The sequence below is a fragment of the Chiloscyllium plagiosum genome, unplaced genomic scaffold (genome assembly GCF_037043375.1).
Source record: "Chiloscyllium plagiosum isolate Xiang-an unplaced genomic scaffold, Cpla_swu_hap1 HiC_scaffold_17, whole genome shotgun sequence".
Lineage (NCBI taxonomy): Eukaryota > Metazoa > Chordata > Chondrichthyes > Orectolobiformes > Hemiscylliidae > Chiloscyllium > Chiloscyllium plagiosum.
In genome coordinates, this window is record NW_028270155.1 from 25,089,884 (window position 1) to 25,103,890 (window position 14,007).

Consider the following 14,007-nt stretch of genomic DNA (forward strand, 5'->3'; position numbering starts at 1 on the left):
GGACTAATTAACTCATTCAAAGAATCAGCACGCATATTAGATTAGATTCCCTACAGGATGGAAATAGGCCCTTCGGCCCAAAAAGTCAACCCCAAACCTCTGAAGAGTAACCTACTCAGACTCATTCCCCTACCGTATATTTGCCCCTGACTAATGCACCTAACATGATGGGCAATTTAGCATGGCCAATTCACCTGACCTGTTCATCTTTGGATTGTGGGAGGAAACCGAAGCATCTGGAGGAAATCCACGCAAACACAGGGAGAATGTGCAAACTGCACACAGACAGTTGCCCAAGGTGGGAATCGAACCCGGGTCCCTAGCGTTGAGGCAGCAGTGCCAACCACTGAGCCACCGTGCCGCACGTGATGGTCTGAATGGCCTCCTGTTCTAATCAGGAGACCTGGATCATTTTTGAGTGAACACATGTACGGCTAAGAATTTGGAATGGAAGGAGATTTTTATTTTTAACAAAGGGCAGTATGTTTTTGTTAGAAGTAACAGCAGGTACATTTGGTAGGTTAACAAGGGAAGATGTTCTGTGAAGGGGTATTATAATCTTGTCAGTAAGTAGTGGTTTGAAGCTGATGAGTCCTGCAGAATGGCAAGGCTTAAGGCAGTCTGAAGAAGTTGACCTCCAAGGTCTCCTTATTTCAGAAAGGAGGGGTCTGGAGGAGGTTTACTAGGTTGATTCCAGAGTTGAGAAGGTTGGCTTCTACAGAAAGATTGAGTGGACTGGGACTATGTTCATTGGAATTTAGTAGAATGAGGGGGATTCTTATCAAAACATAAAATTATGAAGGGAATAGATATAGAACTAGGGGGCATAGCTTCAAAATAAGGGGGAAAAGATTTAGAACTGACTTGCGGAGAAACTTTTTCATCCAAATGGAATTCCCTGCCTGGTCGTTTGAGACTACCTCATACTTTTAAGGCAAAGATATATATCAGATTTTTGAACAGTTGAAGGAATTAAGGGTTATGGTGAGTGGGTGGGTAAGTGGAGCTGACTCCACAAAAATATCAGCCATAATCTTATTGAATGATGGAACAGGCTCGATGGGCCAGATGGCCTACTCCTGTCCCTATTTCTTATTTTCTTATGTTCTAAGGTGAAAGTCTGAAATTATGGCGGATGATTTTGCTGCAAGTTGAAATCACTATGTCTCACTTGTTGAAAAAAGGATCTATGATTTAAGCAGTGAGGATAAAATACTGGAAAAGGGAGATATTAACCAACGGCATCTTTTCGATTAAAAGAAGTGTTTTAAATACAAATTTTTGCCAAACTCTTTTTTGACTAATGTTGTATTTATTTATAAATCTGGACTTTTATATTAAGTGACAAAAATGGAAGATTTGTAGCTGTGATAAAATGTAGAAGCCAATATAAACAGAAGCCATACTGCAGAGATAATCAACTGGACACCCAGAGGTCAGGTATTGAGGTCCCAACCTGGCCACTTTTGAAGCTTAGATTGAATTCAATAAACCTAGTAATGCAAGATCCAGCTGCTGTTCATTTTAAAAACACAGCTGGTTCACTCCTGTCTTCCAGAATGTCCTATCTGGTCAACGTGACTTCAGTTTTTGTAGATTATTGTTAATGCCATCTGAAGGGCACTTTGGGCAATTTTGATTATTTACAAATTGTTAACAGTGCTGTATGTTCCTAAGATCAAACGTTAAATGTCCTATTATTTTTAATGTCTTATATGTGCCAGCAAATTAGAAATCTTAACAGCTAAGTGTCTCACTATTAGTTTTACATTTGGAAAGTGAATCATAGCACAAATTTATGAAATATTTTTCAAACAATCTAATGTCATCACATTCACACAATATCAACTTAGTAGAGCTAACAGATAAAAATTGCATTTATTCCAGAAACTAGTTGCACAGATGTATTCCCAGAATGAAAATGAAGAGTCTGATGAAGATGTTAAGATGGAGGTAGATGTTTCCGATGTAGAAATGGCTAGGAGGTAAGCTGTTGTATCTCAAAGGAGTATGATTCTACATATTAGCTGCATTTATCTGTTTGACTCAGAATATAACAGATATTTAATACATTGAAGTTAAAAACGCAGTGCATATTTTAAGGTAAAATGTGAGCGTTGTGATCACAGCAGCTTTTGTGGTGTTGCACAGATCATTTTAAAAGTGGCCTTTTTCTATGATCATAAACCATGAAAATAATGCTCGAGTTTAAACAAAACAGGATTGGTGAATCATCAAATACAACTAGAATAAGTGATCTCAACTTCAAAGAAAAGATTACTATGAATAGATCTTTTGGTGCAATCATTCTGATATTAAATAGTACCACTATAGAAAATAATTGGATGCTGTGAGATAAGTAATATAGCTCAGGAACAGGCCCTTCAGCCCACCATTATCTATTCCAACCAACAAATGCCCCAAAACATTGAATCAGCAATCCCTAAGATGCTTTCTTCTTTTTAAATAAAAATCATGAGGAACAGATTGGTTATTTCTGTATAGTCATTTCTTCATGATGCTTGAAAGCTTTACTACTTTAACAGCTACAATCAAAACTATTAAAGACGAAAGAGTTTTTTAAAGTTTAGATAATTGTGATAGAGCACTATATGGTTTTAACTCTTGCAATGGCAACACTATCATCAGATGTTCTGTAGTGACACAAAATATCATTATACAATACTTATTTATAGAATAACTACCTTAGAATGTTAATCACACTGCATATAATAATTGAGTCACAAATGCAACATGGTTGTTAATAAATGCCTTAACCTTCATTCGAATATTTTTGTTGTACTTGTGAGCTTTTGAAATCCCTGAGTACGACAACACTGTAAGATATTGAGAGGTTATTAGCCACCTGTCCAATAATCTTTATTGTTGTAAGACAGCTGTTTGATCACTCCTTTCACTCGAAGACTCCTCTGAGTTTCAGAAGCTTGTCTGACAAAGTATGATGCGCAGCAACAAATGGTTATTGCACAAGTGTGAAAGTTGCATTATCTATGATGCTAATTTTTTCATAATTTTATGAATCAAGTATATTGCAGCTGTTTCAGTTTTGCTGAGGCAAACCATATAATGCTGGCTTCTCAGCTATTGCTGCTGTATTGGTTGTTGAAAAGAAATCTGCTTTTACCCAGACCAAACTCCATTTTTTGTGAAGTTGGCACTTTCTGCTAAGTGATTTTAGTTTTCTGCTTGCTTTCTGTGGTGTCTGACTGCACTTTGCCATTCTCCCCTGAATTGGGTTGGTACAGTTTTCACATGCTGCACCTCCGATGCATCACCTACCCTGCCTTCTCTATTGTATTTTCTCTAAATAAATAAAAGTTTCAAGTTTTGAAATATTGTCCAGTGATTGTTTATAATTATGGAGATGGCATTATGCAAGTTAACCTTTGAAACCTTGATAAACCATGGGTCGACTTATACAAAGTATAAAAGTAAACTGCTGGTATGATTTTTGGATGATCACTACTTTGAAATGTCACCTGTGAAGAATGTATGTGTTATTAACAATTGTGCATATTCACTTATATGCTTATATTGCTTGATCCCTTGATCAATTATAAGGCATAAAGCAGGGTGGGAAATTGAGGCTAACAACTAATTCAAGTGTAATGTGATTGTAAAGGGGGCTGATTTCCATACCAAGTATATACAGGCATAGAGTTATAAAGCATGGAAACAGACTCTTCGGGTTCAACTCATCCATGCCGACCAGATATCCTAAACTGATGTAGTCCCAGTTGTCAGCATTTGACCCATATCTCTGTTAAACCCTTTCTCTTCGTGTACCCACCCACTTGCCTTCTAAATGTTGTAATTGTACCCACCTTCTCTGATAGCTCATTTTCATACATTCACCACCCTCTGCATGAAAGTGTTGCCCCTTAGGTCCTTTTAAATCTTTCCCCTGTCACCTTAAACCCGCATCTGCTCGTTTTGGAACCCCCCACCCTCACCCTGGAATAAAGACCTTGGTTATTCACCCTATCTATCTCCCTTATTATTTGATAAATTCTATAAGGTCACCCTCTGATGCTCCTGGGAATACAACCCCAACCTATTCAGCCTCTCCTTATAGCTTAAATCCTCCAATCCTGGCAGTTTACTTCGAAATGCAAAAATATGATTTTTGGAGAGGACAAATGTGGCTGTTATATTCATCAGGTCAACTTGTATGTCGCAATTTACAGTAAGTAGTTTGGTTGAAATGTAAATTTAACGTTGTACTTATGATTCCCTTGTCTTCATTTAAGCCACTGCCCTAAGTCTATTCCCCACATTACAACAGTGACTGCTCTTCAAAAGTACTCCATTACTTTGAATGCCCTGTGCTCCTGAAAAATGCCACCCAAGTGCAAGGCTTTTCAAATTGATTTTACTTAATCTAAAAATCCATTCATCACTGATTCTCAACTTTAACTTAGTCAAAGCTTTCCTTTCTGACCTGTTTGTAATCACAACAGCTCTGCAATTTGAACCTTCCCTGTTGATTTATTACATACGTTGATTACCAGTTAAGACTTGATTCCATTCTATTTTTTCTCTTTAGCTGTCTCTCATTCTTCCTTACTGTAATTTAGTCATATTAGCTTTTCTTTCTCCCATCTACACTTTTTTACCTATACTGTTCCTGAAAACATCTATTTCCTCCATGATCTTGACCATCTCATGATTTGGTCCTCCTTGTCACTGTCAATGTTATATAAAATACCTTTTGTTTGTTTCTTAAGCCAAGCACAGTACTCCAATCTTATCAATCATTTTGTCTTGTGCACTTGTTGGGCACTAACCCACCACCCACCTACAAGCTGCAACTTTCTTGGGGATGATCACGTTGTTATTTAGACTTTGAAAACATAGTTTAGATGTGGAAACACCTTGCCCTTTACTGAAGCTTTACCATCCACCTAAGTTTGAATCATCTATTCTGTCCAGTCATTTGTGCAGTCTTTATTCACAAGTTGTACTTTGGCCTCTCATACTGTGTTTCCTTTAGATTTTCACCTTGATCCAACCTCCTTGAAAGTATTGATTTTCCTCTCGTCATCTTCTGTCTTATCCTACATTTTTCACTGAGAGATCCTCTCACCTTTCATTGCTTTGACCATCTTCTGGGACACTTTTGATTGTTGATTATTCAAACTCCCTCGATTCAACATGTATTCCTTTTAATAATTGCTCTAGTCTTTCTTAATATCTCCCTCCATAAACCCTCTTATCAATAGTTGGTAATATTGTGAAGTATTAGTTCTACATATTGAATAATGTGCAACAGTTAACATGACAAACTGCATTCAGTGAAGCATTATTAAACCTTGTCTTCTTCAGATATGAAAGCTTAGTGGGAACCATAAAAAGGAAGTTTACCAAAAAGAGAGATCGATCAGCTATTCAATCTGAAGAAACAGAAGCTAGCACCAGAGGTGGTAAATGCAAGAAGACATTCATTAAGCCTCAGGAATAAATAACACGAGTGTGTCTTTAAATGTTTTCCTTCGTAAGGCAATGAACTTCCTATCTGAAACTGTGCAGCAACTGGATGTTTATTGTAATTATGGAAATGTGATCTTTTGCATACTAAAATTAGAAAGTATTACAATTTGCTGCAATGAAAATGTTCTGTGAAGATAAACAGATTCTGCTGTTTCGTTGTATTAAACAAATACTGATCATTCTTGAATACATCTCAGTAATATGTTATATGCACAAGTAACATTCAGCTCAATTGTGCTCAAAGTTGTCTTGAAGAAAAAGGTTATCCTAGGACAGAATCATATTAAGTATATGGTGGTGCAAATTTAATATATTTATGTTTTACAGCTATAAGAACCAATATAGTAATTTTCTTCCCTTTGTTTCTTGTGCTGGTAATATATTTGTAATATCTTAATGTGCTGCAAGTATAAATATTGTCTTTGTAGTGGAGCAGATTATCTTATCCTGCACCTGTCAGGGATCTTTTTTCCCCATGTGCATTAGGAAGCATAAAAGAATGTCAGTGATTTGAATACAAAGATGTTGAGGTTTTTATGCAGCACTCTCCACACACTGAATTGTTCCAAATGTTCCTGAGACTTGATGTATACAATTTATACTCATTAATCTGTTTTTCTGTATCAAAGGAGAGTTGTGAATTTCCTCTAACTCTTTGCCCGACAGAGATTCTTTTTTTTACCAGATTACAGTTTTGTTCACAGCAAATCTGTGGATATAAGCTGTTTTGAAACAGTAGCTGTATTTGCATCATTTACACAAAATGCTGGATAGTATGTAACTAATTGCCTTTTGCTTTGACTTTAATTTAGAAATTAAAGAAAATCTGATTTTATTTTTAGATATATTTTTAGCATTCAGAATTTTTAAAATCCTTTATTAGACAAAGTCTGGACACTTACTATAACTTTTATTGATTCTGAAGTTATAATGTAGATTTAGAAGAGACTTCTTTGAGCAAAAAATAAAAATAAAGCCAATATTATTAGATTTGAAATGAAGTTTTATCCTCGCAAACTAAAAGTCTTTTCTAAAACATTCTCATGTGTAGGAGTAATGATTATTTTTTTAAAATTCCAATATATACATTTTTTTATTCCTTTTGGCAGAAGATGAATCTAATTGCAGCCCCACATAAAACCGCAGAATAATATGGCTTGACACCTAGATTGCACAATACATTTTGATCTAATTGTATCCTTAGGTCATCAAATTAAATAATAGTCTCAGAGGTGTGGAGAAGTATGTCAGTTTTGCGTATTGTTACCAGCAATATCATTCTACTCTTCCAATGAATACGCACAATGATAAAATGAAATTATTATACCACTGGAACAGCAGCAAAAGAAGCATCAATTGCTAACACATGGAAAAATGAATAAGTCTGTGTGCACATCAGTATTTGCATTATGTCACAGGAAATGTGGTTTTAGATCTTGTTGACCCAGGTTCAATTCCCACCTCAGGCGACTGACTGTGTGGAGTTTGTAAATTCTCCCCGTGTCTGTGTGGGTTTCCTCCGGGTGCTCCGGTTTCCTCCCACAGTCCAAAAATGTGCAGGGCAGGTGAATTGGCCATGCTAAGTTGCCCGTAGTGTTAGGTGAAGGGGTAAATGTAAGGGAATGGGTCTGGGTGGGTTGCGCTTCAGCGGGTCAATGTGGACTTGTTGGGCTGAAGGGCCTGTTTCCACACTGTAAGTAATCTAATCTAAGTAATCTAATCTAATCTAAAATCTGATCAAGTAGACTCAATGAACTATGGTAACATGCAGTTGCTTGCTAAAGTCATGTTTGCATATTGGCCAAAAAAGTGAGTGAAAGTCCAGCGGATGAAATCAAACCCCATTTATGGAGCCAAATCCTGGTGCCTCAAGGCCAGGTTGTCGGAAGAGGAAAGAGAGAAACTTGCTGCTTGAATTTTGAACGTAACTTTGGTATATTTAAAGGATTTTTTAAAAAACATTTTTCAAACTTTATTCTTTCATGGGATGTGGATGATGCTGGCAGGACCAGCAGTGGTTGCCTATCCCCAGTTTCCTGAATGATTGTCTTGTTAGATCATTTCAGAAAGCAGTTAAGAATCAAATGCTGGGTTACTGGAGCCACACGTAAGCTAGACGAGGTAGGATTTCATTCCCTACAAGATACTCCTGAGCCGAATGGGTTTTTTGTGATGATAGTTGTCAGGTTGCCGTAGATGTAGATTTAAAACTTACTGAGTTGAAATTGCACCAGATGTCAGTTACGTTATCACTAGGTGGTTGTCTTTCCTGTTATATTTTTGTGTTTATCTTTTCAGCCTGCGTCAGTTGACAGCCTTAGCAACTTGGTCACTAGAAGAATTTTTACAATGACGTGAATCATTAGATTCTTTACTAGCAATTGCTTATTCTTGACTGAAATTGTTGGGGGTAAAATGAAAATTATGATTTCATGGATAGATGATTCAAAATTGGTTTCTTTCCCAACTTTTCTTAAATTTAACCAAGTAACCACAGATAACTTGACAGAAAATGGTGACTCGAGGCCATTGAAAAATGGTGGTCAATGTTTTCTTTTGTGTGTATGTAATAAGCCAGACACACTTCATGTTTGACATATGCTTTATTTAAAAGATATATAAAAGACTACTAAAATCCAGAAAAGGAAGATCAAACAGAAGTGTTTTGCACCTGGGGCCTTGGTTGATATCTTGCCCAGACCCGTGGAGTAACGTTTTCTGTGCTGGCACTCAGAATCCAGTTCAAATTAGGTTTTGGCCTCCAGCACAAATCTATACTTGCTAATTTGCACCAACAGTTATCTGACATCAGAAATTAAAATGTTCCACTGGTATAACTTGGGATGCTTTTCTAAGACTGGTGGTTAGGAATGTATGGACACAACAGGGAAGCTGTTCCTGATTCTAATCTTGCAACAATTGGAACTGCTTTGTGCTGATGTTTGATACTTGAAACTCCCAGCATTGATAATCTCATCTTGATGAGAACAGAGTTTCAAAAAATATTATTTAAAAAAAAGGCTAACAATCCCCAGTTTCAGAATCCCTGCACAAATCATATTTTTCAAGACACTGTCAAATTTCTCTACATAATTCATTCAATACCAGCAATGTACACACCTCAGAAGGTACTTTCCCTTTTCATTTACTAATACTTATCCTGCTTTAATCGGTACAAACATCTGTGACTTTGACTATAACCATTGGGAGAAAGTGAGGACTGCAGATGCTGAAGATCACAGTCAAAAAGCATGGCACTGGAAAAGCACAGCAGCTCAGGCAGCATCCGAGGAGCAGGAGAATCAGCATTCCGGGCATCGTTCCTGATGAAGAGCTTATGCCCAAAACACCGATTCTCCTGTTCCTTGAATGCTGTCTGCTGTGCTTTTCTAGTGCCACACTTTCCGACTCTGACTATAGCCATTGTTTGTTTTAGCTTCACTATAGCTCTCCGTTGAAACAATGCACTCACTGGCTTTAAAAACATACCAAACATGCTCATGTGAAAGTCGACCTTGTTAAATTCGACTGTTTAAAAACTATGGTTTCTCATACCAGTCAAAATCAACTAACATTTTAGAATCAAAGCCCAAGATTTTCAGAACCAAATACAAGCTCTATGATCAGTTTAAAAAAAAAACATCTTGTTATTCATTTAAAAAGGTTACACTTGAGAGAGATAATAAACAGCTCATGTGAAGTCCATTTCCCCTACTTGCTTAAGGATTCTTTTTGCCATATTAGTTCTGGCAGGTGGATGTGTTTTACCCATCTTACCCTTTATTAAAAAGAATTGATCTCAAAAATGTTAACTTTTACACAAGTATATTTGCTTAATAAATTTTAAGTCAAATTGAAGACCTTGCTCATTTAAAAATGAAAGGTGTGGGAAGTAATAAGTATGCCAGGTAGCATCTGTAGAGAAAGAGAAACAGAATTCTGATAAAAGGTCATTTACTTGAATTGTTACCTTTGTTTCTCTCTCCAGATGCTGCCAAAGCTGGGTATTTTCAGAGTTAATGGTTCATGTCCAGTGACCTTTGTTCAGAATTTGTAAACATTAACTCTGTTTTCTTTCCTTACATGCTACCAAACCTGCTGAGTTTTTCCAGCTATTTCTATTTCTAATTTTATTTCAGATTTTCAGCATTCACTGTTCTTTGTTTTAATAAAAGATAGCAAACTGCAAAATTAACTACTGATCATTGGATATTCTACAGATAAGACTGTTATTTCCCAGTACAGACAAAACATACAAAAGCATACAAGAAAATTATTTTTGAGCAGGAAAATTACAGCTCCAAGATTTGTGAATCTTAAATATGGCAATATTGCACTATTCATGCTGCATTGTGCTCAGTATCATTACTTGGTGATATAGTAATCATAAATCTTATCTGAATATTAGCAGCACTGCAACTCTCAGGAAACTTCAAGTAACAATTTGGCATTGTAAACGTAATAAAGATTTCATTGATTTTACTGTCAACATCTCAAATATTTAAAGGACAACTGGGAGTTTACTAACAAAACAAGCTGATTTTAGGGCTTAAATTTAAGAGGGCTAGTGTTAAATTCAGTGATGTATTTTTGAAATGCATTTGTCATTATCAGTTGATGCATAGTTTACTTATGGAGTGAACTTCCATTCAGAGGATACGTATAACTTTGTAGCACTTCTACCTGTGAGGCATTTGCTTTTTGATTCAAGCCTTGCACTATATAATAAAGATTGACACTCCAGTGCTGGTTTTCAGATTAAAACAGTAGAAGCTAAAGATGCTTTGATTTTATACAGTAAATGCCCAAGTGTTTTCCAGGTATTGTATGCATTGTTCCATCTCTGTCAGTACAACTAAAAATAGGTTGACAAATCATTCTTCACACTGTAGAGTTTGCTGAGTGTAGAATGTTGTCATGTTTGTTCCACATAATAGTAAATCACTGACTGAAGTTTGGGAAATATAAAGGTATTAAATATAAATATTCTTTCATATGTGAACGTAACTTTCCGTGGCAGCGAAATGAGATATGCATTTAACAGTTTCATGTTTAAATATAAACAGTGGAGAATGCAAGTTTGTTTCATTTTGGGGAATCATGCTTTATTTAAAGCACCAAAACCTTATACTTCCTCAAGTCTGCCTGAGTAGTGTGCCTCAACATCAAATTTGGAAGATGACCTTCAATTACATCAATATGAAAATCAATGCTTCTCATACCTGCCATCCATGTGACACCAGTTTGATGCTGAATCATAAGCAATTTATACACCGCTTCCACTTTTGAAGAATGGAGTCAAGACTCATTTCACATAACAATAAAAAAAATTGTGTCAGTTTAAGCTTTGATTCTTGAAAATAAAGAATGGTGAGCTAATTGAGTGCCATATTGTATCCAAAATCAATGGGGATTTAGAAGCTTAATCTCCAGTAACCTGGTTGAGAATTAATATAAGTGCCTCAGGACTTAGATCATGTCTGCCTAATTATAACTATTACAGGTGATCTACTTATATTGTCTTTTATTCAACTAATTTATTTGTAAGTATCCTCTTTATCTAAGAGTCTCTTATGAGTTACATTTTAAAATATTTTTAAAGTCCCACCATTTAAAAAAAAACTCATGGCATGCTGAATATAGAGCCTACTGAGTTAGGACGAGGGAATGGGACAAGCTAGGGAGCTCTTTCAGGTGCTGGTACAGACACAATGGATTGAATAACTTCCTTCTGTCCTGTAAAATTCTATGATTCTGACTGGTTGCTGATGCGAAGGACAGCATTTGTTACCCATCCTTAATGACCATTTCAGAGGCATTTAAGAGTCAACCACCTTGACAGTTTTTGAATCCCATGTAGCAGGTAAGGATAGCATATTTTTTTCCTGAGAGGGCATGAGTGAACCAGGTGCAGTTTTATCCCCACCTATGATAATTTTATGGTCACTGTTACTGGGATTAGTTTACAGTTTCAGATGTTATCAAGTATTTTAAATGCCACTAGTTGCCATGGTGAGATTTCAACCTGTGACCGCAGACCACTAGCTTTGAGGCTAGGTTACTAGTCCAGTAACAAAATCACGCCTCCATCTATCCCTAATCATTATGCTCCATCCTCAAACAGTTCCAAAAATGTTGTTTGAAAAGAGCTTCTTTCATAAACTCAGTGAATGGAATTAACTTTATTCACACAATACTTTTTTTAATTGATTCCTAGATGCACTAGTGGAGTCTTCAGATTGAAACAAGGAGGTAAAAATACAATCATTAGCTGATGGTGGACAAATGACCATACCTAAATTTTAAAAAAAAATTCTTCCTTATGTCTTTTTTTCTTAATTTCATATCTTGCTGAATTGATTGTCCACACATTAAAATCAAACAGAAATATGTTGCATGCATATGACATGTAACATGACAGAGCAAGGAGAATTCCCCATTGGTCTGGATTAAATTCATATCCTTACAGTTTTCCAATGCAATGTGCCACCCAATCACTGGTTTATTTGAGTTCTTACTTGACAATCCATTTGTGTATACATGTAATGTGTTATGGAAACTCAGTGCTATTAATTCTTAATGAGCTGAGGTAGCCTGCTCAGTCACAAGTGAAGTTGAGAATGACTCATGGTTTACATCAAAAGAGAAATCATATCCTGCAATTCTTCATAATGCATTTTTGTTTGTTGCAGACATAAAGAAAAGAATTATATTAAGAGGTAAGAGATTGGTTTCAGTTAGTTTTTTTTGCAGATAGGTTGTATTGTGACTGAAGTCAACAGAAATTTTAACAAGGTTATTGTTTCACAATCGATGGACAGTTTACATTTTGAAGATCTTGTTAAAATGAAATTGTTGAAAAAGTATAGTTTTTGTAATTAGAATATAACAGAAATATCAACAGTATGTACACTTAAAATGCAGTTTCATTTGCATTTTTTTAAAAAAGGTAATGTAATCAGATATTATTAGAGGTATTTAATTTGAAATACAAACTTAATGCAATGTTGACACCAGATTTATTTGGTGAACTGTTACTTGTACTACTGAAGTCACTGACATCACGGTGTTGAAAATTTTGCCACATTTCTTGTCTGATATTCATGATTCATCACTTCAAATTACTTGCATTACTATCACCATCACTGACATGCAATGACTCTCGAGTTCAAAGTATTTTCTCTAACCACATGTAAATCTGAAAACATACAGTATGTACTTAAACTGTTAGATGTCTTCATAGTTCAAGTGAATGAAGCATAGAAGCACCATGAAGATGTGCTAAAAGTTTTGTCACAATATTGTACTGATTTAAACAAGTACATATTCTGTCACTCATTCTCTGATTCATAGTACACTTCGTTTTTTGCCAAATGCTATTAACTATGATTTTATTAACATTCATTGAGTATTGAAGTGCTTTTAATTTGTCAATGTATGTTTTGAAGTGTCTTGTCAAGTCTACATAGAGCAAACAGCTCTTTATTTAGATGTTGATGGATATCAGTAAGTCTGAAAAGCAGCAGATTAAATCTGACAGTTATCCTTATTTGGAATTCAGTGTTTTGTTGTTCTGATTCTATCATGTTTGTCATTTGTTTACTGACTGAAACATTACAATTCTATCTAAACTTCTATGCCATTGTAGAATTTTATTTATGCTCATATTTTCAACTGATATTAGAAATAAAGCAAAATATTAAGAAAGCTTTCAAGTATAGATGATATTGAATAACATATATTGTAATCTCTGTGAAAAGTAAAATTCAAAATTGGATTTGAAAGAGTTGGTTTTGTAAATCCCGATGAATTGCATTTTAGTCATCTATTAAAATTGATTTTGTAAGTTTACTATATTTTTGCTGCTCAGACTTTCTTCAAAATCTATTAGTCTGTTTTTCCTGAATAGGATCACTTAACATTTAGCCGATCTTTTGGGGGGGGAACTAGAATCTAAAGTTGGTATCTCCTTAAGCAAATTTTCTGCATCTGTGATAAATGTTATGTTCTGCTATATGTGAGAACATTCATGATTGCGCCTCTTATTCTTCCTTATTGGCTCTCTTAATTTCAAATTATTTCTCCAGATTCTGCAATCATTCAGTTGGGTAAACTGCTGAGGAGTTGAAGCATTCAAAGGAAGAGACTTAACCGGGCTATTACACAAAAAATATAGCTGCAAGAGCATATTAAAGGCTGAAAATTCCGCAGCAAATAATTTGCCAGCAGATTCTTCAAAACTCTTCTATTTTCAGTACTCAAGTCACAAGTGTGATGGATTTCTCCCCTTTTGCTTAGGTGTGTGCAGTTCCAACAAAGCTCAAGATCCAGCACAAGGTTATTCTGTCCAACAATGTACTGTTCATTTCCTCCACCACCATTGCATGCAGGTTGCAGTGTGTACAATATACAAGATATAAGTCTTCAATTGCACCACCTAAATCCATCACCACAACTAGAAAGATAAGTACTTTCGGCACAGGAGCACCCACGAAT

At 35.7% G+C, this 14,007-nt stretch overlaps 1 protein-coding gene across 1 annotated transcript in view; it reads left to right on the forward strand.

Annotated features, from left to right (window-relative positions):
- Nucleotides 1-13,362, forward strand: part of mphosph6 (M-phase phosphoprotein 6) — a 53,360-nt gene extending 39,998 nt beyond the window's left edge. Inside the window, exons 4-5 of the mRNA XM_043706655.2 lie at nucleotides 1,888-1,985; nucleotides 5,347-13,362. Of these exons, the coding sequence (XP_043562590.1) occupies nucleotides 1,888-1,985; nucleotides 5,347-5,482 (234 nt within the window). The 3' untranslated portion in view covers nucleotides 5,483-13,362. The remainder of the gene's footprint in view (nucleotides 1-1,887; nucleotides 1,986-5,346) is intronic.
- The last annotated feature ends 645 nt before the right edge of the window (nucleotides 13,363-14,007 follow it).